Raw genomic sequence first — 23,616 nt, forward strand, 5'->3', positions numbered from 1 at the left:
TTTATTCCCTCCTTGTTTCTTGGAGGTGGAGGCGGGCAGAGGGTGGGCAGTTTACCAATTGGCCGGTTTTGAGCATCGATCAAAGATTCCGATTGGCCTTGGAAGATGCCTAGCTCCGCCTCCTGAAAAAAAAGAAGCAGCCTGGAAGGCTTATATCCCTGCCTTCCCGCCCCCCAACCAACTCCTGAAAACTACCCGTCGTTCACTTGGCCTAGTGGGCGGAGCTTCTGGAGGAGGAGGAGGGAGAGAGAGAGAGAGCGAAGTCAAGAGCGAGCTGTAACAGAGCCAGGCCTCTTGTCTGTCTCTCTGCTCGCTGCGCGCGCCGCTTCCCTTGTCTTTCTCTCTCTCTCCCAGCGCGTGCGGGGAAGAGGCAGGGCCCCAGCGGGTGGCGGAGCGTCTCCCTCTCGAGGCCGCCAGCGCCGCGCCCCCCCCAGCCTCCCACGAGGCCCAGCTTCTTCGCGCGCGGGCGCGTGTGTGCAGCTGTGCGCGCGCGGCTGCTGCTGTTGCTTCTCCTGCGCCTCCTCCCCTCAGTGCGGTGGTGGCAATGTCTGCTCCTGCGACGGCCCCTGCCCCTGCGGAAGCTGCTGGCGGAGGCGGCGCCGGCGCCGCTGGGGACAAGCAGCGCTCTCCCTCCGCCGCCCCGCTCAACGTGGAAGGCATCGACCTGCTGGAGAAATGCGGCGTGTGCCGGGAGAAGCTGCGCTCCGAGCGGGACCCGCGCCTCCTGCCTTGCCTCCACACCGTCTGCAAGGAGTGCATGAAGGTCGAGCCCGCCGTAGCCGCTGCAGCAGCCGGCGGCAACAACAAGGATGGCCAAGGTGAGGGTGGCGGGGAAGAAGCGGGGGGCGGGTGAGAAGAAACCCCTTCCTGGCATGCGTTGAGGCGGAGGAAGCTTGCAACGGAATGGGAGGCGGGTGCAAAATACGTTGTCTTCCTATCCCCTTCCCTTTCTCCGTTTATCGTGTTCTTTATCGTGGGGGGCGGCGGCCTTGGTGTGGGAGGGAACGTCCTTGTTTTATCCTCGTGCTCGCTAGGCTGATTTTTTTTTTTGCAAGAAAGAGGCCTTGGGAGAGCGCGCGGGTGGGGGGCAGGCGTGCTCGTATAAATGGGAGTAAAAATGGAGGAGGAGACGTGAGGGGGAAAGGTGCATGAGAGAGGAATGCCTTGTTTTGTACACGTTCCCCGCTCAATTTCTTTTTTCCAAAAAAGCATATTTTAGGATGGGGGTCGTGAGCAGGAGGAGGCGGGGGGGGGGAAGTGGAAGAAGACGTGGGGAAGGAAGAGGATGCGTGTATGGCGGCGGCGGAGGTGCAGCGAGGGAGGCGTGGCCACGTGCATTCCGACGAGGGGGGCAGCGACGCGTATCGCGAGAAGTGCAGCTGGCTGGTCTTTTTTTTGAGGTGGGGGGAAGCGACGGGTCCTTATCTCGCCCCTCCTCGCCATTCCCGCCTTTTCCAGGCCATCCCTGGTTGCGTTGAGCATTCCCATAAGGAATTTCTGCCTCCTTATTCTCAAGGATTTGTGGGAGGGAGCTAAATGGAATTGTAACAGATGTTGGAAGCGTAACTTTTTTGTTTTATGCATACAGTACTTGAGATGCCTCACAAAGGGGGAAAGCTTGCATGCTGTGGAGCGGACATTAATTCCCTGAGTTAAATGGGGTAGGCTCACAAAAAAAGAGAGCATTTGAGGCTTCAGTCAAAGTTGATGAGAGAACATCTTGGAAAGCATGCATAGGAGTGCACTGCAATGGGGTTCAGAAACATCTCTAAATGGGTTCATTAAAAAGGCAGCATGTTTGCTGTTGATGTTCTTACGAAGAGTGTTTGCACTCCAAAAGCTTGCTACTCAACACTGTTGAGCCAGTATGGTCATTGTTCTAGAGCAGGCTTCCTCAAACTCGGCCCTCTAGATGTTTGGAGACTACAATTCCCATCATCCCTGACCACAGGTCCTGCTAGCTAGGGATTATGGGAGTTGTAGGCCAAATATATCTGGGCGCCCAAGTTTGAGGAAGCCTGTTCTAGAGTGTAATTCATGTGATAATTGTTGCTTCCATATAGTGAAAGTAAACCAAAGTTGCATGCCAGTGAAGTAAGCTATGTGCTTTTCCTTGACCCATGCTTATATTCCTAGTTGTTGATAGTATCTGTATACTCCAAGTATATTTAGGTCATTTCATTCTAGCACTAAATGAAGGTGTCCAGGTATTAGTTATGGCTTCTCAGTTCCAAGCAGTCTTAAATGAAGTTGATTATTTTGATCCTTTCAGTTTAGCTTCAGGCCTGGATATTGGATTGGAAACAGCATCAGTCACCTGGGAGGAGGAGTGCTAGCTGTTAGTTTTCTTGGACTTATTCATACCATTGACTGGGGTATCCTTCCTGGTCATTTGTCTGAATTAGGCTGAGAGGGGCACTGTTTTACAATACTCTTATGGTTGTTTTTTTAACGTTATAAGCTGCTTTAGGCCTCCTTTTTCCAGAAAAGTAGCATATAATTTTTTAAAAAATAAAAATGATTTTTCTCCCCTCTGGCATTGGACTTAAAGAACCTTTAAATCTGCTTTGGCCAATCTAGTCTCCTCCAAGTGTTTCGGACTACATCTGGGGCTAGTGGAAGACATCAGATTGGCAAAGGCTTCTTTAAAGGCTTGTCTCTGGCCTTGAACGTCTTGGGATTGGGAATGTGTTTTGTTTCCCTCCATCTAACCTCATGCTGTAACACCAACATAGCCAAGTGTTTATGGTTAGCTGCTTGGTGTTTTTTTTTGTTTCCTGAAAATTCTTTTTAAAATATTTTTTATTAGTTTCCAAGTACAATCCCATAATAGCCTCATTATAACAATACAAATTTAATTTATAATACAATTATTAATACCTATTGTTCAAATATGTTTTTCTTTCCCCCAGTTGTTGCTGTTATCCATCATGCCTTGGGAGAAGCTGATATCCCATTGTTCCAGAAATTTCTCCTTTCCTCCACCATTTTGCAACTTTAACAGCTGCAAAAACCACTGTGTCCCAATAAATAACCTGTTTTCACCATTTTCCCTCTCAGCCTGGGAAGAAGAGTGGTCTGTCGAACTGCAGATGACTCAGTAATGAACCTTATCAGTTCCTTGGCAAGTTAGCAGATTTCTTTCATCCTTCCGTTTCAACTGAAGATAAATGAGCATTTATTCCAAGTCCTCTTAGCGTTATTCAGTTCACTCAGTAAATAATAATGGATGGGGAAGGGTCAGCTCTAATTTTCCATTGTAAACCTTTTGCAAAATAGAGCTTTCCTCCCCTTTTCCTCCCCCCCCAAGTTCGGTTTAATATTCCATATCTTCCGTCCTCAATTGTACAAATATAATTTGAACTATACATTCAGAGGAAGGTTTCCAAAACATAAATGTAGAGAAGAAAACTTTAAATAAAGAAACCATAGGCTCCCCTCCCCCCGCCCACACCGTCTTTTGGACCAAATGAAGTTTAATCTCAAATTCAAATCTTAAAGTCTTTGCAGTTGTTTCCGTTCGGGTTTGTGATCTCATCTCTTCTAGCAGGTGCCTATACTTTAGTCCAATTAAACACTAATGGCGGTTATGGAGGGTTTGTTTTTGCAGGCAAAGTGCTTTTGAACTCAGCTGCTTGGTCTATCAGGCAGCCTATGCATTCTACTCCTACCTACTCCCACTTCCTCTGGCACAAAGAGAGGGGCTTCTGGAAGAGACCAGGGTTTCTTTGAATTGCCTTGTGCTGTGGACAAGATGATGTAGGAATTTGTGGTGAAATAAGCCTAAAATGTGCCCCAGTACATTTCAAGGATCTTGCTGCTTGTAAAGATGTGTTTCTTGATTCCACAGGAGTTCCACCTGCCATTTGAACAAGCAAATTAAGATAATGTTAAAGTTTATTAAGTTATGACTGCTACACACAAAAGAATAAGCAATATATGCAAAGTTACTGGTTTTTATATGTAATGAACTTTTAGCTTGCTAGGACAGGTGATCTCTGATAGTGTTTTGGTCCAAATCCAGGTTCACATATGGGTTCAATTCTTTGTCTTTTCTTCTTCTGCTGAAAGCTCTCTGCCAAGTTAATTTGTTCAGATATGAGAGTGCCTTTTTAATAAGTTTTCTTAAATCAAGTCTTCGCATGGCGGTAACTTCTTCCCTACTCTTTCTTCATTTCTTTGAAAAGAAAACAATGTCTCTCCCCCTTCTTTGTAATTCTTTTTTCTTAGACATTTGTCAGACTGCAATGCTAAAAACCTCTTTTTTCGCGTCAGCTCTTTATTTAATGGTATGGCCTAAGCATACTTTTAAGAATGTGCCAAGTGGCGTTTAAGCTATTTATTTGGTTTGAAACTCCTTTTAGCTGCGATTTTGCCTAGCCCTTAGAGTAACCCTTTGTTTACCCAAAGTTTCATTGATCGGCCTTATTATGTGAGTATGCACATCTTCTTCTGGTGCTGGAATAAGAAAAATAATGGAACTTATCTGCTTTGTTTTTTCGTCTTCTCTAAAATAGAGCAGGAGTGAGGAGGATTCCTCTGCCCAGATGTCCTCTGGTGAGAACAAGGGAGTAGGCTGGAGCCTTGTCTGCTTACACAAGGGAAGCACCCCCCCCTTTAAGTAAACAAACCTCCCTCCAAGAAATCTCAGCCCTTCTTCCAAGTCCTCTGATAGTTCTGGAGGAAAAATGCAAAGACTTCTCTTACTTGCAGAACACTTTGGATAACTTGCTTTGCCCCTTTCTTAAGATACCTCTGGCAAACTAGAGAAACCAGAGTGAGAGGTGAGATCTTTCAGGACCCTTTGACCAAGAAAAAAAAACATCTAGAGGTTTCTGTCCTCCAAAACTCTCAAAACAGATTTATTATTCTGGTGCACAGTGGCAGCCAGACAAGCTTCCTTAGTAGTGACCCTCCCTGTTGTGCATGCAAATACACATAAGCAACTTTAGGTTTGCATTCCTTCAGGGCACATCTTGGAGTAGAAAAGGAAGAATTCAAATCCCCCCAAACAGTGGTGCAGGAATTTTTATACTGGGCTTAATGGTCTTAAGGGGTCCTTCTCTCATTAGTCAAGTGTATTACTTCACTCACTCTAAAATGTGGTAAGCTCAGATGCATTTGGGAGTGGGACCCACCTTCTGCCCCAGAGTCTTGTCCTGACAGCACTGCTGATCCGCAACACATTTTAATATCTCATATACTGTACTTTTTTGGAAGGGGGCAGACCTTCAAAGAAGCAGCTGGATATTTCTAGGAACTAGGCAATTGAACTTTATTTTACCTTGAGTGCTCTTCTCTTTCTTGACTTGAAATGCAGCTGATCTAAATGAAGAGTGGGGGGAGTTCATTGATTTCTGCCTTTTACTGATTCAGAAAAGGAAGGGTTTGATCTGCCTTTGATATGATGCTTCTGCCACCAGTGCAGCTTCAGTGAAGATGGAACTGAATTTAATTCTCGTACAGAATGTTTGCCAACTTGGCCTTGAATTGTGAAAGCAGAAACCACCAGGTACTCCCTCTGATAAGATTCTGCAGCAGTCTTGGAGCTGAACCTCTTCTCTCCCACATAGTCCCCCCCCCCAAAAAAAAACCCCAGCTATTGAATTGCAATTGGTGAAAAATGGTGGGGAAACCTTAGCAAAGGTTAGCATCGTTAACTGGTTTACCTCTGGTCTTCATACATTTCTGATCTCTTAGATCACTATGCTAATACTTTCTCCACATTTGTTTACAAACCTGGCAAACTGGGATAGCATTGCATACATCTAGTCCCTGAAAGCTTTTGCAATAATAAATTTGATAGTCTTTCAAGTACAGTACTACAAGTCCTTGGTTTTCTTTTTGCTACAAGAGACTAAAACAGCTACCCGGTACTCCAAAAGCTAGAATGGGATCAATTTCCTGCTGCTTAGCCAAAAGAAGACGAACAGCAATTTTCGGGTTTGTTTACGAGAGTAAATAACTGCGTTCTCTAAATAGGGGCCTATTTACTTTGTGTGTTAAAACTTGTTATGTGGCACTGTTTTCTGATTAAGGAAGGAGAGTATACTAGTATATTAGTACTGCTCTGTTTACTATAGAATTAGTAGTCCTTTTAAAGATAGAGAATTTTATATCTATCCAGGATTCAAATAGTTCAGATGTCTTGTCTCCTATTTGTATAGGAGCATAACTTTACTGTTTGCTCCTAAATACCATGCTCATGTTAACAGCTGTGTGTTTCATTACCTAAATGCTTTTTGGCTTGTATTTGAATCAGCTGTGACTGAAACCCTTTCAGCTTGCTTTGGGAACGATTTAAAAATTGGTTATTTGGGGAAATGGAGCCAGAGAACTTACAAATCCAATGTTCCCCATTGGGAAATGACGGTTCTGAGTGTACTTGGGAGCATCATTTCCACACTCTAGCAAGATTTTTACCCTTCTGGTTAACACTCTTCCTTTAGTTTTCTCATTCCTCTGGAACACTTTTGTGGGGAAATTGGCTGGGAAGGCCAGGTAGCTATTGGAGAAACAGCTACATTTTGAATTGACCTGAATCCAGAGGTGTCTAGTTCAAAATACAGTAGGCTTTTCAAACTTGGGGGGGGGGCTCAATTTGTGCCCCCAACCCCCAGTTTGAAGCTAAAGCTGCAACAAACAAGCCTATGTTGTTGTGACTCATGTCTCATTGGTCCTACTGATTGGGGCTGAAGGGAATTGAGCAAAATTTGGAGCAGCATAGGTTTCCCATCCTAGCTCTAGGAGGTAAGAGCTGGACTAGGAGGTAAGAAAAGTCTGGACTAGCACCACCTGCCTCCACAATTTATTGTTATAGGGTCCAGGCTTAGTTGAAGGAGAAAACCTAATTTTCCTTGTCTTCAATCCATTTTGTAGTTTAGCGTATGCGCATGATTGTTAGCTAACTACTTTCAGGAGAAGTATGCTTATAGATAGTAACTATATAGTAATCAGAATTCTGATGCACTAGTAGATTTTCTGAACCTTGGGTCCCTAGATGTTGTTGGACTACAGCAGGCATCCCCAAACTTCGGCTGGTCCTGTTAGCTAGGGATCATGGGAGTTGTAGGCCAAAACATCTGGAAGGCCGCAGTTTGGGGATGCCTGGACTACAGCTTCCACCATTCCTAGCCAGCAGGACCAGTGTTCAGGGATGATGGGAGTTGTAGTTCAAGAACACCTGGGGACCCAAGGTCAAGAAAGGGGAGCTGGAGGAATCAGCAGGGTCGAGTGACTGCTAATCTCAGAAGAATAGAATCTGCTGCAGAGGAGTTAAGTTAATGAATGAGGCATTAATTAAAAGTTAATAAGAATGGAAGTGAAGGACTTTGTGAAAATAACTGATTGGCTTCAGTTTGCCTCAGTGCGTTGTAATTACTGTATTCTTGTTGTAGTCATGTTTGGCTAATAGTAGACGTGTAGTACAGAAATGCTTAAGAAGTACCGCTCTGGTGGGAAGGTAAACTGCATTTCTGTGCGCTGCTCTGGTTTGCCAGAAGTGGCTTAGTCATGACCCGGAAGCTGTCCAGCGGCTCCCTCGGCCAATAAAGTGAGATGAGCGCCACAACCTCAGAGTCGTCCGCGACTGGACCTAATTGTCAGGGGTCCCTTTACCTTTAAGGTGCTACTGGAAGGAATTTTTTGTTTTGTTTCATCACAATAAAGGTATAGCTTCATTTAAAGCCTGCGTCTGGCTTTCCTTTGGTGACCCCAGGCCAACGGACTCCTAATTCCTCTCCCCCAAATCATACTATGATTTTAGTTCTAAATGGTTTTGTCTTCACAGAAATGTGTGTTTACCCAGCCTTAAAGGTAAAGGGACCCCTGACAATTAGGTCCATTCGTGACCGACTCAGGGGTTGCAGCGCTCATCTCGTGTTATTGGCCGAGGAAGCCGGTGTACAGCTTCCAGGTCATGTGGCCAGCATGACAAAGCTGCTTCTGGCGAACCAGAGCAGCATACGGAAACACCGTTTACCTTCCCACCGGAGCGGTACCTATTTATCTACTTGCACTTTGACGTGCTTTTGAACTGCTAGGTTGGCAGGAGCAGGGACTGAGCAATGGGAGCTCACACCGTCGCGGGGATTCGAACCGCCGACCTTCTGATCAGCAAGCTCTAGGCTCTGTTTAACCTACAGCGCCACCCGCATTCGAACTGCTAGGTATGCCTGTTGTCTTTGTCCATGGAGTTTTCTTGGCAGGGATACTGGAGTGGCTTGCCAGTTCCTGCTCCAGGTGTATCACGTTTAGTCAAAACTCTCCACTATGACCTGTCCGTCTTGGGTGGCCCTGCACGGCATAGCTCATAGCTTCTCTGAGTTATTCAAGCCCCTTCGCCATGACAAGGCAGTGATCCATGAAGGAGTGCTCACTGGAAGGACAGATCCTGAAGCTGAGGCTCCAATACTTTGGCCACATCATGAGAAGAGAAGACTCCCTGGAAAAGACCCTGATGCTGGGAAAGATTGAGGGCACAAGGAGAAGGGGACGACGGAGGATGAGATGGTTGGACAGTGTTCTCGAAGCTACCAACTTGAGTTTGACCAAACTGCGGGAGGCAGTGGAAGACAGGAGTGCCTGGCGTGCTCTGGTCCATGGGGTCACAAAGAGTCGGACACGACTAAACAACAACAAAATTTCTGCATTGCTGCCAATGTGGTAGGATGGTTACAGCGTTGTAGTGGGAAGACTCAGGTTCAAATCTCTTGAAGGATTTTCTCTCTTCCTAACCTGCCTCGCAGGGTGGTTGTGAGGATAAAATGAGGGGTTGGCACACACGCACAATAGCCTGAACTTCTTGGAGTAAGATGGGATAAAAATGTAATTTAAGTGAAGCTTTTAAAAAGGTACGTTAAAAGGCCTAGGACAGATAGGTTACATCTCAGAAATGAGGAGCAGCCATTGCCTCTTCATCCCAGAATCCTTGGTGGGTAACCTGATACCCTTAACACCTGGGAGGGATTTGCTTATCCTGGAATCTTCATCTTGGAAATGAGTCTACAAGCTGACCTCATGGCTACAATAGGCTGTTTAATTTTTGTACCTTGCATCTTTGTGTGAATTAATTGAAACAAAACATGTTTTCTATCTTACTCGTAATCCTATACTCAAAACAAACATGAAAAGTCAGTTGGATCATTTTTTATGTTTTAATGATGCAATCATTATGTCAGCAGCTACTGTATTGAATCAGATTTTAGAATCCTGTCCAACTGCTGTAGTGTATGATGCAATCATTACGTCAGCAGCTAAAGTATTTCAGCTTTTAGAAACCTGCCCAGATGTGATTTGGCTGCCGTTCGAGATGGATGTGACACCTAGGAAACGTACGAAGATTGTAACCCTGCACAAACACACAGCTAAGACATATCGAGGGATTGCTTCAGTGGTTGATGTGAGTTCAGCAACTGTCAGCTGTGTCATCAAGTTGAAGCAGGAAACCGGACCTGTTTCTCCTAAACGTAAAGGAAAGTGGTCATAAGAAGAAAACAACAACTAGAGATGATGCTTACTTGCTTCGACAAAGGAAAAAGGATCCCTGCAAGACGAGTGATGCATTGAATACGGATTTAAAGGAGAAAGGGATCCAAATCGGTTCCTCTACAGTTCGCAGGCACCTTATTGTGGTCGGATGAAAGGCAGAAGACCCGCCAATAAACAGCTTTTAACCAAAAAAGAAAGAAAGAAAAATGGTATAAATGGGCAAAGAAGTACAAGGAATGGATGAAAGACCAGTGGAGAAAAGCAGTTTCTTTGTACAGGGTCAGCAAAGTCAGCATGTTTGAAGGTCACAAGGAGAGAAGCTTCATGATTGCCACATCAGACCTAGCCCCCTGTTGAAAGTGGCAAAGAAATTCAGAACAGAGCAGCAGATACAGGTGCTTGATTGGCCAGGGAATTCCCTGGACGTAAATCCTACTAAATTCATTGTTTGTTTCAATTAATTCGCACAAGGGTGTATATATTTCACTTGTTTCTTTCCAGCTCCTGCTTTGTGTAATATCTTGCCAAATGAAGAGTTCCAGACAACTCTAGCATTCTGCAGTTTTGTGACATTTTGTAAAGTACTGGTCAGATGCAGTTTGTAAACCTTTCTGAACGTTCCTTAGTGTGAAAACAGGAAACAAGTGCATCAGGAGGAAGGCTAGGCTAGAAGTTGGAGTGGTACTAATTTTTATATTTGCAGGCTTTTGGTGGGTTTGTTGGGTGTTTTTTTTTGCATGAGGCAACATTCAAAAGCAGTACCCCTCACCTACAACCTGAAGTGGTACAGTTGCTCTGGTACCTCATTCTGCTGTACGTTTCCAGGCACAGTAGAACATGCTTTTGGGGTTTGTAGTAAAAGTACCCTAAGTGTTCAGGACTGGATCATCAAGTCAACATTTAACTTTCTATTTTCTATTTACGCTGGAGAAATGGAAATATTTGTAAAATATTTTCATGTCTTAAGTGGTTTAAGATTAACAAAGTTCTTGTGGCACCTTAATGCCCTAAGAATAGTTTATTATGACATAAAGCTTTCATGGATTTCAGTCCACATCAAACACATGGAAATAGTAACTGATGAGTTTAGAGGGGCATTCAATGCAGAAATTCACAAAACACTCTTTCAAATTGTATGTATAAATCAGGATGTTTCAGGGACATGGTGAAATGGACTGTAATCCATGAATGCTTGTGCCACTATTAGTCCATTAGTCTTTAAGCTGCCAAAAGGTGGTTTTTTCATTTTGCTTGTAACAGTATGGCACAGCTATCCCCCAAGGAAAATGCTTTTAGGAAAGGAGTGCGGAACATTGGGCCTTCCAGATGTTCTATGCTATGGCTACAACTCCATCCCTGACTATTTGCCAAGGTATACTGTGAGTTGCAGTTGTCTATTGGCTCCAGTCAACATCAGGAGAATCTTTAGTGATGTTTAGTGATGGTGGTCCAGAGATGATGGTGTAGTTCTGCAACATCTTGTTGGGCAACAAGTTATGCAGAATTCTCTTCAAAAATGAAACAAGACTCTTGTGAAATATGTGCCTTATCACCCAGCCATTCTTTCTCACTGTAGCTTAAGGGCAAGTTTGTGTTCCTTTAAGTGTGTGAAGATTGATAACTCCCACCTCAATCCCATGAGTTTCCTGAGAAGTGGAGAGAAAGCAAATGAAGACAAGATGGGGGATTTAGCTGAAGATGAGGATATCTTTAGCCAGGACTACCATTCAGCTGGAGTAAATGATGCACACAAAAGACTTTGGAATGGTCTCCACTAGCAAAACACAGAACCAGTTAAGCTGAAAAGCAGTCTAGAAGAGGTGTGACTTCAGTTTCCTTTTAGCAAAAGTAAAAATCAAACCAAACCCCTTCTCCTCAATTAGAGGGGGCAATTTGGCAAAACTCTGTATCTTTATAAATGTGTGGGCAACCTGTGCTTAGAGAATTTATTTGGTTCTTTTTGCAATTTGTAGTATAACCAGCCACAGCAAAACAGAAGTACTAACCTTATTTGGCAGGGCTTTGTGTACAAAACAGGGAAAAGGGGGTTATCTACCATTGGTGGGTCAAAATTTCATTTTAGCACATGCCTTCTTAAATAGCTTATTTTTTGTGGGGTGGGTGTGGTTGCACATACCATTTGAACAAAATAATTTTTTTTGTCCTGCACTAACTAGTTGACTTACGTGCTATTTGAACACATGGTTGCAACACACAGAATTAAAGTCTTGCTGTTGTCCTTTTGTGTATTTTCTGTTTTCTCTTGTGGGGGGGCTTGTCTTTGAGCTAAAATACAGAGGGCTGCTTTGTCTACATTTAAGTAAATTAGTCCTTGCTGCTTAAGAGCCTGAGCTAACTTTCCTAATGCCTTCTAAGAAAATAAAATAAATGTGTAAGATTGGCTCAGCTCAGGAATACTTCCTGTGTACCACATATTCAAAGCAGAATCGAAGCTCAATGTAAATACAGCATCCTTGTTATCTCAGTGGAGGAATGATGTCATGCTTGGCCCAGGACCATTGTTTCAAAGCGCTGGTTTTGGTCTTGTAGTCTAGCCTTTAGAAATAATAGCCTTTAGAAACAGAATTCATTGAGAGTACAGACTTGCATTATTTTTTTATAATTGAAATGGAAAGATGCATCTCTGCTTACTATATCAGCTGACCTGTACCATCATTTGTCCCCTTGAGGCTTTTGAACCCAACTACTATGGGACGCAGGTGGTGCTGTGGGTTAAGCCTCAGAGCCTAGGGCTTGCTGATCAGAATGTTGGCGGTTCGAATCCCTGCGACGGGGTGAGCTCCCGTTGCTCGGTCCCAGGTCCTGCCAACCTACCGTGTTTCTCCTAAAATAAGACGTGCCTCTAAAATAAGCCATGGCACGATTTTCTAAAGGAAAAAAATATAAGACATCCCCCCAAAATAAGACGTGTTGGGGTATTGTCTCTCCCGGGTCCCGCTGGGTCTCGCCGAGTCGCTCCGCAGCGCTTTGCCCCACAGCGAGCCCTTCAAGGCGCCGCCGTTGGCCACCAGGTGCTGCTGCGGATGCGACGTCGGCTCCTCCTTCCGCCGGCCGCCGCTCATTGTCCTCTTCCGCCGCCGCTGCCTCCCTCCCTCCCCGCCGGGCTGCTGCTGGGTCGGGGCTGTCTTTGCCGGCTCCCGCTCGAGCCCCGACCCAGCAGCAGCCCGGCGGGGAGGGAGGGAGGCGGCGGCGGCGCACCTGTCTTTGCTGGCTCCCGCTCGAGCCCCGACCCCAGCAGCGGCCCGTAGGGGAGGGAGGGAGGCAGCGGCGGCGGAAGAGGACAATGAGCGGCGGCCGGCGGAAGGAGGAGCCGACGTCACATCCGCAGCAGCACCTGGTGGCCAACGGCGGCGCCGGCGCCTTGAAGGGCTCGCTGTGGGGCAAAGCGCTGCGGAGCGTTCCACCTGGGAGGACAAGGTGAGGCCTAGGCCGGGCCGCACTACCTCGGCGGCAGGGAGCGTAGGCCCCGCGGGAGCCCCTTGGCATGGAGGAGCTGCGTTGGCCGGAGCCTCGGCTGCGGCGATTCCAGGGGAACCTGTGACGTCGGCAGCGGCAGCGGCGGGCCGAGCCTCCCAGGGTAGTAGCTTAAAAAAGAAGACATCCCCTGAAAATAAGCCGTGTTGTGTTTTTTTGGCAGAAAAATAAATATAAGACGTGTCTTCTTTTAGGAGAAACACGGTAGCAGTTTGAAAGCACGTCAAAGTGCAAGTAGATAAATAGGAACCGCTACAGTGGGAAGGTAAACGGTGTTTCCATGTGCTGCTCTGGTTCACCAGAAGCGGCTTTGTCATGCTGGCCACATGACCTGGAAGCTGTACGCCGGCTTCCTCGGCCAATAATGTGAGATGAGCGCGCAACCCTAGAGTCGGTCACGACTGGACCTAATGGTCAGGGGTCCCTTTACCTTTACCCTGTTAGAAGACCAGGAGGACAGTCTACCCTGGTGGGCAATGGCATCCTCTGAGCCTTTGTGGCCCTGGCTGCTGTGATGGGAAGTGACCAGCCAGCAGATTCCAGCTAGGCCCCAGATGGCCCACTCTGTATCCAGTGTAAGTTATGCTCTGAGGAAGCTTACTGAAATGAATAGAAATAGCAAGGTTAGGTCTGGTCTGAGTGGGTTTTAGATACAATCCTGTAAGTTCAGCGGTCTCAAGGCTGTGTTGCAGCTACTTTTAGAAAGGTTAAATCTAAAGCCTGTTTTAAAGCTTTGAACAGCATGTTTCCATCAAAGCTGGTTGTTATAAGGACCTTGTAAACATTTAAGAATTTGTAGCCTGGCCTTGCTTGTCCTCTTCCCTTCCCAATACAGTTGTACCTTGGTTTTTGAACAACTTATTTCTCGAACGTTGCAAACCTGGAAGTGAGTGTTCAAGTTTGCGAACTATTTTTGGAAGCCGAACGTCCGGTGGGGCTTCCGCGCCTTCTGATTGGCTGCAGGAGCTTCCTACAGCCAATCAGAAGCCGTGGTTTGGTTTTGGAAGTCGAACAGACTTTTGGAACAGATTCCATTCAACTTCCAAGATACGACTGTAAACCCCCCCCCCCCCCCGGGGCTTTGTGTTCTTTTTCTGACATTGTAAGCCTGAGGGCAGGGACTGTTGCCTTGTTGTTTTGTCAGTCACTCTGGAAACCCACTCTGGCTGAAGAGTGGGTTATAAAACGCTATAAATAATGCATTTAATCCTGAAGATTCAGGATGGGTTGGAGCACTAAATTAAAACAGACGTTTAACAGTGGTAGTCGGTAGGCCTTGTGATGGTAGCGAAGGAGCCTGACCTTTTCCACTTACTTTAAATTTAGGCTGTAGTTTGTGTGGATCACAAAATAGGCCTACTTTTGAGTATGCATAGGCAGGATAGTGCTGTGAGATTTACTACCCAAGGGCACTCCTGGATTATACCTTCAGTTCAAGTTTTGTGTTGCCATGGTGGCTGGGATCATTTCCAACATAGCACATTTAGGACTGCTTTTTGGTCCATCTCTACTAGGGATTGGTGCCCTTCTCCATCTCAGAAGCTTTGCCTTTAGTTTTCCTCCCCCTTTCCCCTACCCTTTTTCTCACCTTTCTCTGTAGTCTCATGAATGCTTCCTCCCCTGTCCATATGGTGATTGCACAAATGCGGCTGCTGCTGATCTTTTGGTTGGCAGCAATAAAATTGTTAAACAAAGGAGGCTTCCTTTTGTTTCCTCTTGGTGGGGGCACTCAAGTGTTAGAAACTGAGGTATGTAAGCTAATCACAAAATGGCACTTTAAACCTAGGGTACAGTTGCCACCACAGAATGTCTAGGCACATTTTTTGAGTGTATTATTATTCATTTCATTTCTATACTGCTTTATATTTTAAAGGAAACAAAATCTCAAAGCTGTTTATAACACATTAAAACATCAAATGAACCAGTCTAGAATGAAACAAATTCAAGCTTCAAAGAAAATATTTTGGATCCTTCTCCAAGTTGTACATTGCTTTCCCCATATTTATTTATCGTCTTAATGTATATAGCTGCCCCATAGCAGAATTACTCTAGGAAGCCAGTGCAGTGTAGTGGTTAGAGGGTCAGACCTGGACCTGGGAGATCAGGGTTCGAATCTCCACCCTGTCATGTAGCTCACTGGGTGACACTGGACAGGTCAGAATCTCTTAACTCACAGGGTCGTTGTAGGGATTAACTGAGGAGGGTGGGTGGGTGGGTAAACCATATACTCATTGAAGAAAAAGGTAGGATATTAATGCAGTGAATAAGCTCTTCCGCATACTTAAGAAAGCTGGAGAAGCCAGCCAGATGGAGATGTCAGTTGCCAACCTGGCATCAAGATATCGCCACATGTTCACAATTGGACTTGTGCCATGGGCATGGCCAAGGGGGTGGGGTGGAGATCTGCCCCCCTAAATCAGTAAAACTACATAGCTAACTGGGGTTCTCACCCCCCAAACAAAAGGCCTGCCCCCTCCAACAAAAATATGCTGGCTACACCCATGACCCATGCCAATTTAAGAATAATATTAATAATAATTTATTATTTATACCCCGCTCATCTGGCTGGGTTTCCCCAGCCACTCTGGGCGGCTTCCAACAGAAAAATAAAACACAGTAATCTATTAAACATTAAAAGCCTCCCTGAGCAGGGCTGCCTTCAGATGTCTTCTAAAAGTCTGGTACGTAGTTGTTTTCCACTTTGACATCTGTTGGGAGGGCGTTCCACAGGGCAGGCGCCACCACCGAGAAGGCCCTCTGCCTAGTTCCCTGCAACTTGGCTTCTCGCAACGAGGGAACCGCCAGAAGGCCCTCTGTGCTGGACCTCAGTGTCCAGGCAGAATGATGGAGGTGGAGACGCTCCTTCAGGTATACTGGACCGAGGCCATTTAGGGCTTTAAAGGTCAGCACTAACACTTTGAATTGTGCTCGGAAACGTACTGGGAGCCAATGTACTTGGCACCTGAATGTCTGCTGAACCGAGGAAGGCAGCCTTCAGCAGGATGGTAAGAGAACGTGGATTGAGTGGCAAACATAGTCTGCAGGAATATTTCTCTGCAGAACTGAATTCATTCTTGGAATCAGATGCTTCAAAGACCCCCTGAGAAATTACAGATGATACAGGAGAAAACTATATATTTATCCTCAGAAGTATATAGGGGTCCTTGAGGGAGTGCTCCCCTTCATTATTGCCATACTTTTGCTTGGCACCTCTGCCCCCTCCGAGCAACATGAGTAGCCCACTGTTTGCATCAGCCAGATAACTCTGGGAAGTTGCCCTATTGTATGTTTCTAGAATCTTTTTGGAGGTAGACTGCATCTGCACAGAGGTTTCATTTAAACTGGTGGCTATTGCCCATAGTTGCATCTCATGTTAATGCTAAGCTTTGCAGAACAAAGGTTTGTACAGTAGCTTTCCCTTAAAAGGGAATTGTGTTCAAGTAATATCTGCTAGTATAAAACAAAGGCTGTGCTTACTGACGATCCTGTCTGTGATTGTGCTTGGAGAGTACTGAGGTGTATGGTCAGAACTAGCCAAAATATTTTTTCCCTTAATATACTAGCTTGCATATTAGTTGCTAGACTTTCTTGTTCCAACACTTTCAGGAATTGACAGCTTTTAATCAACGGGCTGGTGCTGTGCTGTTAGTAATTTGTATGCTTTAAGCAGATTTTATAGAGCGTTTGTAGTTTAAATTCTATCAATATTTTATTGTTTTTTTAAATTAGTGTTTTTCTATGTTTTAGTGGTTCTTTTTATCTGTAAGCAGCTTTCAGTCTCGTCAGGTGGGGAATAATAATAACAATAATATAAAAATAAAGTATCTCTGTATGATATAGTGTGGCTTAGCTGCCAGTTGTTGTCATTCTGGCTGTTACTAGGTTTTGTAAAGATGACAACATTGTGAATACTTTGGTGGAATAAGATGTGGTAAATACACAAGTATTTATTGATTCTAAAAATTTTACTTTAATGTTGGAATTGTGGTGGTGTGAACTGCTTTGGAAATAACAAAAATCTGCACAAACATGTTTCAAAAAAATTAAAAAAGTGCAAACTGCTGTAGTTGGTTATATGTTGTGGCAGAAATGTAGATTGTGAAGTGGGCAGCTTTGGAATCTTGGGCTAGACGGACCCTTGCACACACACGTATGTGTGAAATGCATGCATAGGGCAAATGAATGGAAGGCTTGACTTGCTTGTTGTACTAATAATTGGTTGCTTATAATTTGTCTAATGTGGTCAGTGCTGTACACAAAACATGACAGTCCCTGCCTACAGTGTTGTCGAAAAGCATGAGATGAAAAGGAAAGTATGATGCAGGGGCACCAGTTTCTGAGTTCATAATATGACCAGCCGGAATGGAAGCAGTTGATTTAATCTTCACATGTGAGCTGCTAGTGTGGCTCTTTCATTTCATTCTCTGCAACTATTTGTAAAACAGCAATGTTTGGTTATACCTTTCTGATATAGAGGGAAATCAGTAAATGTATCAGCAAGTGATTTGGTGAGTGAGAGAGCAAGAGAGCATGCACGCACGCACCCACGCGCACACCCACACCCCCTTCCCCACTTTTCAGGTTGCAGTGATGGCTGCTGACCTGGCTAGTCAGATGAGTAATGGGAGAACAGTTCAGATGCATTGACATGCATCTTATCATTGCTTCTCTCTTATCTGCAAGCCCACCTTATCCTGAAATGGCTGCACAAATATGGCTAACAGGCAAGATGACATAGAGGAGACTGGTTTTGCTCGGTGCTTCTGTGGGTCTTCCGTTTATTTCTACAAGGCAGTTTACAAGCATATATCCATTTTTTAAAATAATAAAAATAAAAATCATGCTAAGCAGTACAAAAAAGCCCCTGCAGATAGACTTATAAGCAATACAAAACATAGACTCTCCAAGGCAGGAGACCTTTTCATGCAGCTGGAAAAGGCTGTCGAAACGAAACAAAATTGTCTTAAATCGTTTTCAGAAAACACAGATTAGTGTGTACCTGTGGATCGTGCCTGATGTTTCTGTTGTGCTTCTCTTTGCAGTGGTTGACTGCCCAGTGTGCAAGCACCAGTGTTACCTAAAAGACATAGTAGAGAACTACTTCCTGCGGGATGGTGCAACAGAGTCTTTTGGGGATGCCAGAGAAGCTAACCAGGTAATTGGGTCACTCCCCCTCCCACAACAAGCCTCTCATTCTAGTGTTTCTTTGCTTGGTCTTTGGATGTGCCTTGGCTGGTTTCTGCCTCTCTGATTAGGGTGGTTGGAGGGAAATGACTCTGTTGTTCTTACTGGTTAATTAACCATGTGCCTTTTCCCATCAGTGCTGCACCAGCTGTGAAGACAATGCCCCGGCCACCAGCTACTGTGTGGAGTGCCAAGAGCCCCTGTGCGAGACTTGCGTGGAGGCTCACCAGAGAGTGAAGTACACTAAGGAACACACTGTCCGGTCCACAGGTAAGTTGGCGGCATAGGGAGAATGTCTTGTGGGCTGCAAAGGTTCACTGTCATGGGTGTTTGGTGGAAACGTCTGTCAGGCTTCAGGGAATTGGCTTCCACCCCCCACCCCCCGCACAGCAGATAAACAAAAAAAGGAAAAGGAGTCTTCTTAACCAGTTAGAAACTTTAATGATCATAGCGAGAGAACAAAGAATCCACTTCCAATTAATGGGGTGCTCCCAATTAAGAGTTCCACCCCATGCCTCCCTAGTCACCCATGTCACTACTGCATGTTGTAACCTGAGCTCGCACCCTCTGTGCTCTCTGCCACCTTCTGAGCTCTTACTGTCCTTGGGCTGGGTGGAGGAATGCTTTCCAGAGACAGTGAATCTCTTTCTTCTCCTAGCTGTTCCCCATCCAGTATTTCCCAGCTTCTGCCTTCTGAACTATCTCCCTCTGCAAACCACTGTTGCAAATCTATACTGTCCTCCTGCTCCTGGGAAGATCTAGGATCCGGAGCAGGGGGAGGCTCCCACCATTCCTCCTCTGCCCTCCTCAGCATGGTCCCCGACAACGTCCAAGGGAGTTGAGAGAAACATTACTTGTCTGAAACTAGTGCTGTTGGCCCTGGCATGGTGGGCGCAAAATGCCATGGTTTTCTCTCCCGCACCCACATAATGCTGCATCTGTTGAGGTGTGTGCTTTGCAAGGGTAAACAGGCTGTCCTCTGCTTCTTGCTAGGCTCTTCCAAATCCCAGGAGAGAGAGAAGACAGTGTACTGCTCCGTCCACAAGCATGAGCCACTGGTGTTGTTCTGCGACACTTGCGACACCCTCACCTGCCGGGACTGCCAGCTGAATGTGCACAAGGATCACCAGTAAGCATTCCTGCTGGCTATGTAGAAACATATCTGTCAATCTAGAATGATGCCTTCTGCTACTGCTGCTGCTGCTGCCTGAGATGAACTGCGGAGTTCACCAGCCAATGCCACCCTTCTCCAACTCAGTGTCCTGCAGATGTTTTGGCCTGCGACTCAAATAAGCTACATCTATTTTCTGCACTGCCTGGGGCTGATGGGGAGTTGGTAGCCCAGAAACATCTGAAGGGCACCAGGGGAAGCCTGTTTTGGCTGTAAGAATGCCATTCCATGCCCACATGTGGTAGTTCCATCAAGAAAAACCAGCTGCTCCTATCTTGAGTTAGGCTTATTTCTTCACCCCTTTGCTCCCCACACTCTGCTAAATTGGTCTTGACAGTAAGTGGGGAAAGCCAGTGCCATATAGGAGTTGACCCCCTTCAAGCCTGGTATGTTAAGATGCAACAGGTTTTGATGGTTAATCGGAATGTAGAAATGTATAATTGTAGAGAGCCATCCAGTCCAACCCTGTGCTGTGCAAGAATCTCAGTATGCTGTTTCACCACTCCTATACCCTTCCTTTCCTGCCGTAGGGAGCACAGAAGGATTAGTGTAAAAACAAACAAGAGCTCTAAAGCAGTAATAAAACAGCTGAATGTAGCTCTTTTCTATAAATTCTTTTAAATAAAATAAAAATTGCAAGAGAAATGCGAGCACACTTTTTATAATGGCTTTTAGAGTCCCAGTACTGTCACCAAATGAAGGCTGTACCCTTCTCCGCAGGTACCAGTTCTTGGAGGATGCAGTCAAGAACCAACGCAAGATGCTGGCCTCGTTGGTAAAGCGCCTGGGAGATAAGCATGCCAACCTCCAGAAGTCAACCAAGGAAGTGCGAACCTCGTAAGTGCCTCGTTTGCAGAAGACCCAATTCTTGGATGACCACAGTTAGCATCCATTAAGCTTTCAGGGTCATCATGTGGTTTTGGGTCGCAGGCTTTTCAAAGGGTTGTGGGAAAAAAAGCACTGGTAGCAGACTTGTGTAGAACTTATTGGCTCTCTGGGGACCACAGCCTTACGCTACCCCCTGCTTTAATCCCTCAGGATCCGGCAGGTGGCAGATGTGCAGAAGCGAGTGCAGGTGGATGTGAAGATGGCCATCCTGCAAATCATGAAGGAGCTCAATAAGCGGGGCAAGGTGCTCGTTAACGACGCGCAGGTGAGAGACTGAAATGACTGCTTCTGGCTGTGAACGGGCATGGCACGGCATGGTGGTTTTGGGAAAAGATGGGGAAGAAAATTGCATAAAGAAAACTTGAATGCCACCAATCAAAGTAATCTTCACTTACTAGCCTGCAGTCGTTTTTTATCTAATCAAGGAGGACCAACCATGTTTTTAAAAAAGCAGAACAAAATCTGACTCTGGGAAGAACTGAGGGGGTGGCCTTATTGCACAGGTGACCATCACTGCAAATAGGCACAGTAAAGGCCTTAGTCACAGTTTCCTCATGTGGCAGCCAAAGCTTAACTATGTCAATGCCAGTATTGGGTATAGTAAGACAAGATAAAGTAGTAGTGGCTATGATGATAATGAACCAACTGTTCCCCTTTTTCCCTTCCCCTTTACAGAAAGTCACCGAAGGGCAGCAGGAGAAACTGGAGAGGCAACACTGGGCCATGACAAAGCTCCAGCGCCACCAGGAGCATATCCTACGCTTTGCTAATTGGGCCCTGGAAAGCGACAACAACACCGCCTTGCTGCTTTCGAAGAAGCTGGTGAGACTTCTGGTGCTCCTTTCCCACATGCCATGCAGGACTTGTTGAGAGCTTTCAAGCTGTTACTTGGCACTTCTCAAATGTTTGATATTTGCTTAATGTTTGAGGTTAATCCACCTATCTGTTTTTGCATTTCGGTTAAAGGAAAATATGTATTAAAAAAACAGAATTCCCTGGATGCCTAGATCCAGGTTTGGGACAAGTACTCTTTGATGAGAGAACCCCAGCAGAGATTTAAAATCACAAAAGATGCAGCAAGGTACGTGGAGTACAGGCTGTTAGAGCTTTAAAATAGCCCCTTCTAAGTTACTTCCAAAGTTCCCCACTTCTCTTAGCATAGTAAAAGACTGCACATTTGTTAAGTTAAAAATGGTATACAGTGGAACCTTGGAAGCTGAACACTTTTTGAACTCGTCGAGTGTTTCAGCTCCCAAATGATTGAAAACCGGAAATGATTGTTCCAGTTTTCAAAAGGTTTCTGGAAGCTGAACATCCGGTACGGCTTCCGATTGGCTGCGGGACGTTCCTTGATTTTGTAACGGCTTCCGGTTCAGCGCCAGCGTCGTCCGGCGGGGTCCGTCTCGAGCTCCGAGGCGACCCGACTCTGCAAGGGGGGGGGGAAAGCAGCGGGAGCGCCGCTGCACCCCATAGAACCCCAAATCGAGCGTTTTGGGGGCGGAATTAGCCCAGCAGCGCCCCAATCCTAACCCCCCAACTCTCCGGTAGGCTCTAATAAGAGCTCTGGAGCGAGAAGGGTTGTAGTCGCGGGGGCCATTTTGGAGCGCCATCGCTACCCTTGCAGGGAGAAGCTCCGGGCCGGAGGCGGAGAGTGCTGGATTTTTCCAAAGAAGGATTTGGCAAATCGAGAGACCGTGAGTACCGTGTTTCTCATATTATAAGTCATCCCCCCAAAATAAGCCATGACAGGATTTCAAAGGGTTGGCGAAAAATAAGACATACCCCGAAAATAAGCACTATCGCAAAGCCTCGACCGAGCGAGAGGCGAAGCCGCGGGACGCAGCAGGAGCCTCGGTGTCCCCTGTGTGAAGCCCTGGGACCCGGCAGAACTGGAGCCGCGGCAGCTTGCAGGAGCCGCTGCGAAGCCCTGGGACCCGGCTGGAGCTTCAGCGCGCGCGCGCTAACCCCCGGGACCCGGCTGGACGCATAGGAGGAGCCGCGGGCGAAGCCCTGGGACCCGCCTGCGAGCCTCAAAGGCGCGCGCTAACCCCCCGGGACCCGGCTGGACGCGTACCTCAGGAGCCGCGGCAAAGCCCTGGGACCTGGAGCCTCAGCGCACTGTGCTTCAAGCCCTCTGACTGCAACTGAAGCCGTGCGAAGCTCCGACCCAGCAAGAGGTGCAGCTCTTCAAAGCCTGTTCTGTAAGTGCACTGATCTCTTGTTGGGCTAAAAACATTGAGCTTGCACGGTATGCATGCAATGCAGGAAAAGTTTGTGAAAAGCATGCTTTTATCATGCTTGTTTGGGCTCTGTTCTGCTGCTTTTGATTTCAGAAACCTTTCACTTTATGCATGTTTAATGCAAGCTTTAATTGCATGCAATTGCTCCCCCTCAGTGTACTTTTGCGTGGTGCAAAAGTACAATATTTATGCATGGTTGGTGCAAGATTTGATTGCATGCAATTGCTCCCCCCCCCCGTGTGCATTTGCTTGATGCAAAAGTACGGTACAATGTTTATGCATGGTTGGTGCAAGATTTGATTGCATGCAATTCCCCCCCCCCCGGTGCTTTTGCTTGATGCAAAAGTACGGTGCAATGTTTATGCATGGTTGGTGCAAGATTTGATAGCATGCACGAAAGTACCGTAAAAGTCTGCCATTTTACTCATCAGTGTTTGTCTCTCTCCCCCAGCAACAGTCCCCCAGACAAGATGAGTGGAAAAAGAAAGAGTTACTCTGTGGATTACAAGAAAAAAATTGTGGAGGACTCCCAGGGCCAGAATCTTCCGGCTTTCTGCCTGGAGAAGAAGTTGGATATCCGACTGGTCCAGAAATGGCGGGCAGAATATGAGAAACTCAGTCTACAGGTGCGCATGGGAAACGCTAAGAAGCGTAAGTGTGGTTCTGGACGGCAACATTTACTTCCTGAGCTAGAAGACATGATTAGTGAGTGGATCGCTGACAGGAGAGCAAAGGCTTTGGTTGTGCGCAGGGCTGATATTCGAGCCTTTGCCCTTGAAATGGCACCACAATTCGAATTGCCCACAGAATTCAAAGCATCACATCGCTGGCTGGATGGCTTCCTTCAGCGATACGACATGTCTCTCAGAAAATCAACAACACTGTTTAAGTTGGAGGATGCTGAAGTTGTTAAGCGAGCGCTTGCATTCAAGTCCTTTGTTGATGGCATCGACTTTTCTAAATACCAACTTTGCAACATGATTGCTATGGATGAAACTGCATTGTTTATGGGTCAAGGAGCCCAAACGACAATTGAACAGAGGGGTGCCTCCTCAATCTACGTTCCCTCCACTGGTCACGAAAGTCCACGTGTTACCTGTGTTTTGGCAATTCGTCTGGATGGAACGAAAACCACACCTGTTATCATCA

General features: G+C 46.1%; 1 protein-coding gene across 2 annotated transcripts in view; it reads left to right on the forward strand.

The window, feature by feature from the left end:
• Positions 1-293: 293 nt before the first annotated feature.
• TRIM28 (tripartite motif containing 28) overlaps positions 294-23,616 on the forward strand; it is a 49,510-nt gene continuing 26,187 nt past the window's right edge. The window contains exons 1-7 of one of the 2 annotated variants that reach the window (XM_060281530.1): positions 294-818; positions 18,027-18,139; positions 18,306-18,438; positions 19,162-19,297; positions 20,060-20,176; positions 20,378-20,492; positions 20,903-21,049. In XM_060281530.1, coding sequence (XP_060137513.1) covers positions 545-818; positions 18,027-18,139; positions 18,306-18,438; positions 19,162-19,297; positions 20,060-20,176; positions 20,378-20,492; positions 20,903-21,049 — 1,035 coding nt within the window. In that variant the 5' untranslated portion in view covers positions 294-544. The remainder of the gene's footprint in view (positions 819-18,026; positions 18,140-18,305; positions 18,439-19,161; positions 19,298-20,059; positions 20,177-20,377; positions 20,493-20,902; positions 21,050-23,616) is intronic. The other variant, XM_060281528.1, reaches the window with a different exon arrangement.

Source organism: Zootoca vivipara, chromosome 13, assembly GCF_963506605.1.
Source record: "Zootoca vivipara chromosome 13, rZooViv1.1, whole genome shotgun sequence".
NCBI lineage: Eukaryota > Metazoa > Chordata > Lepidosauria > Squamata > Lacertidae > Zootoca > Zootoca vivipara.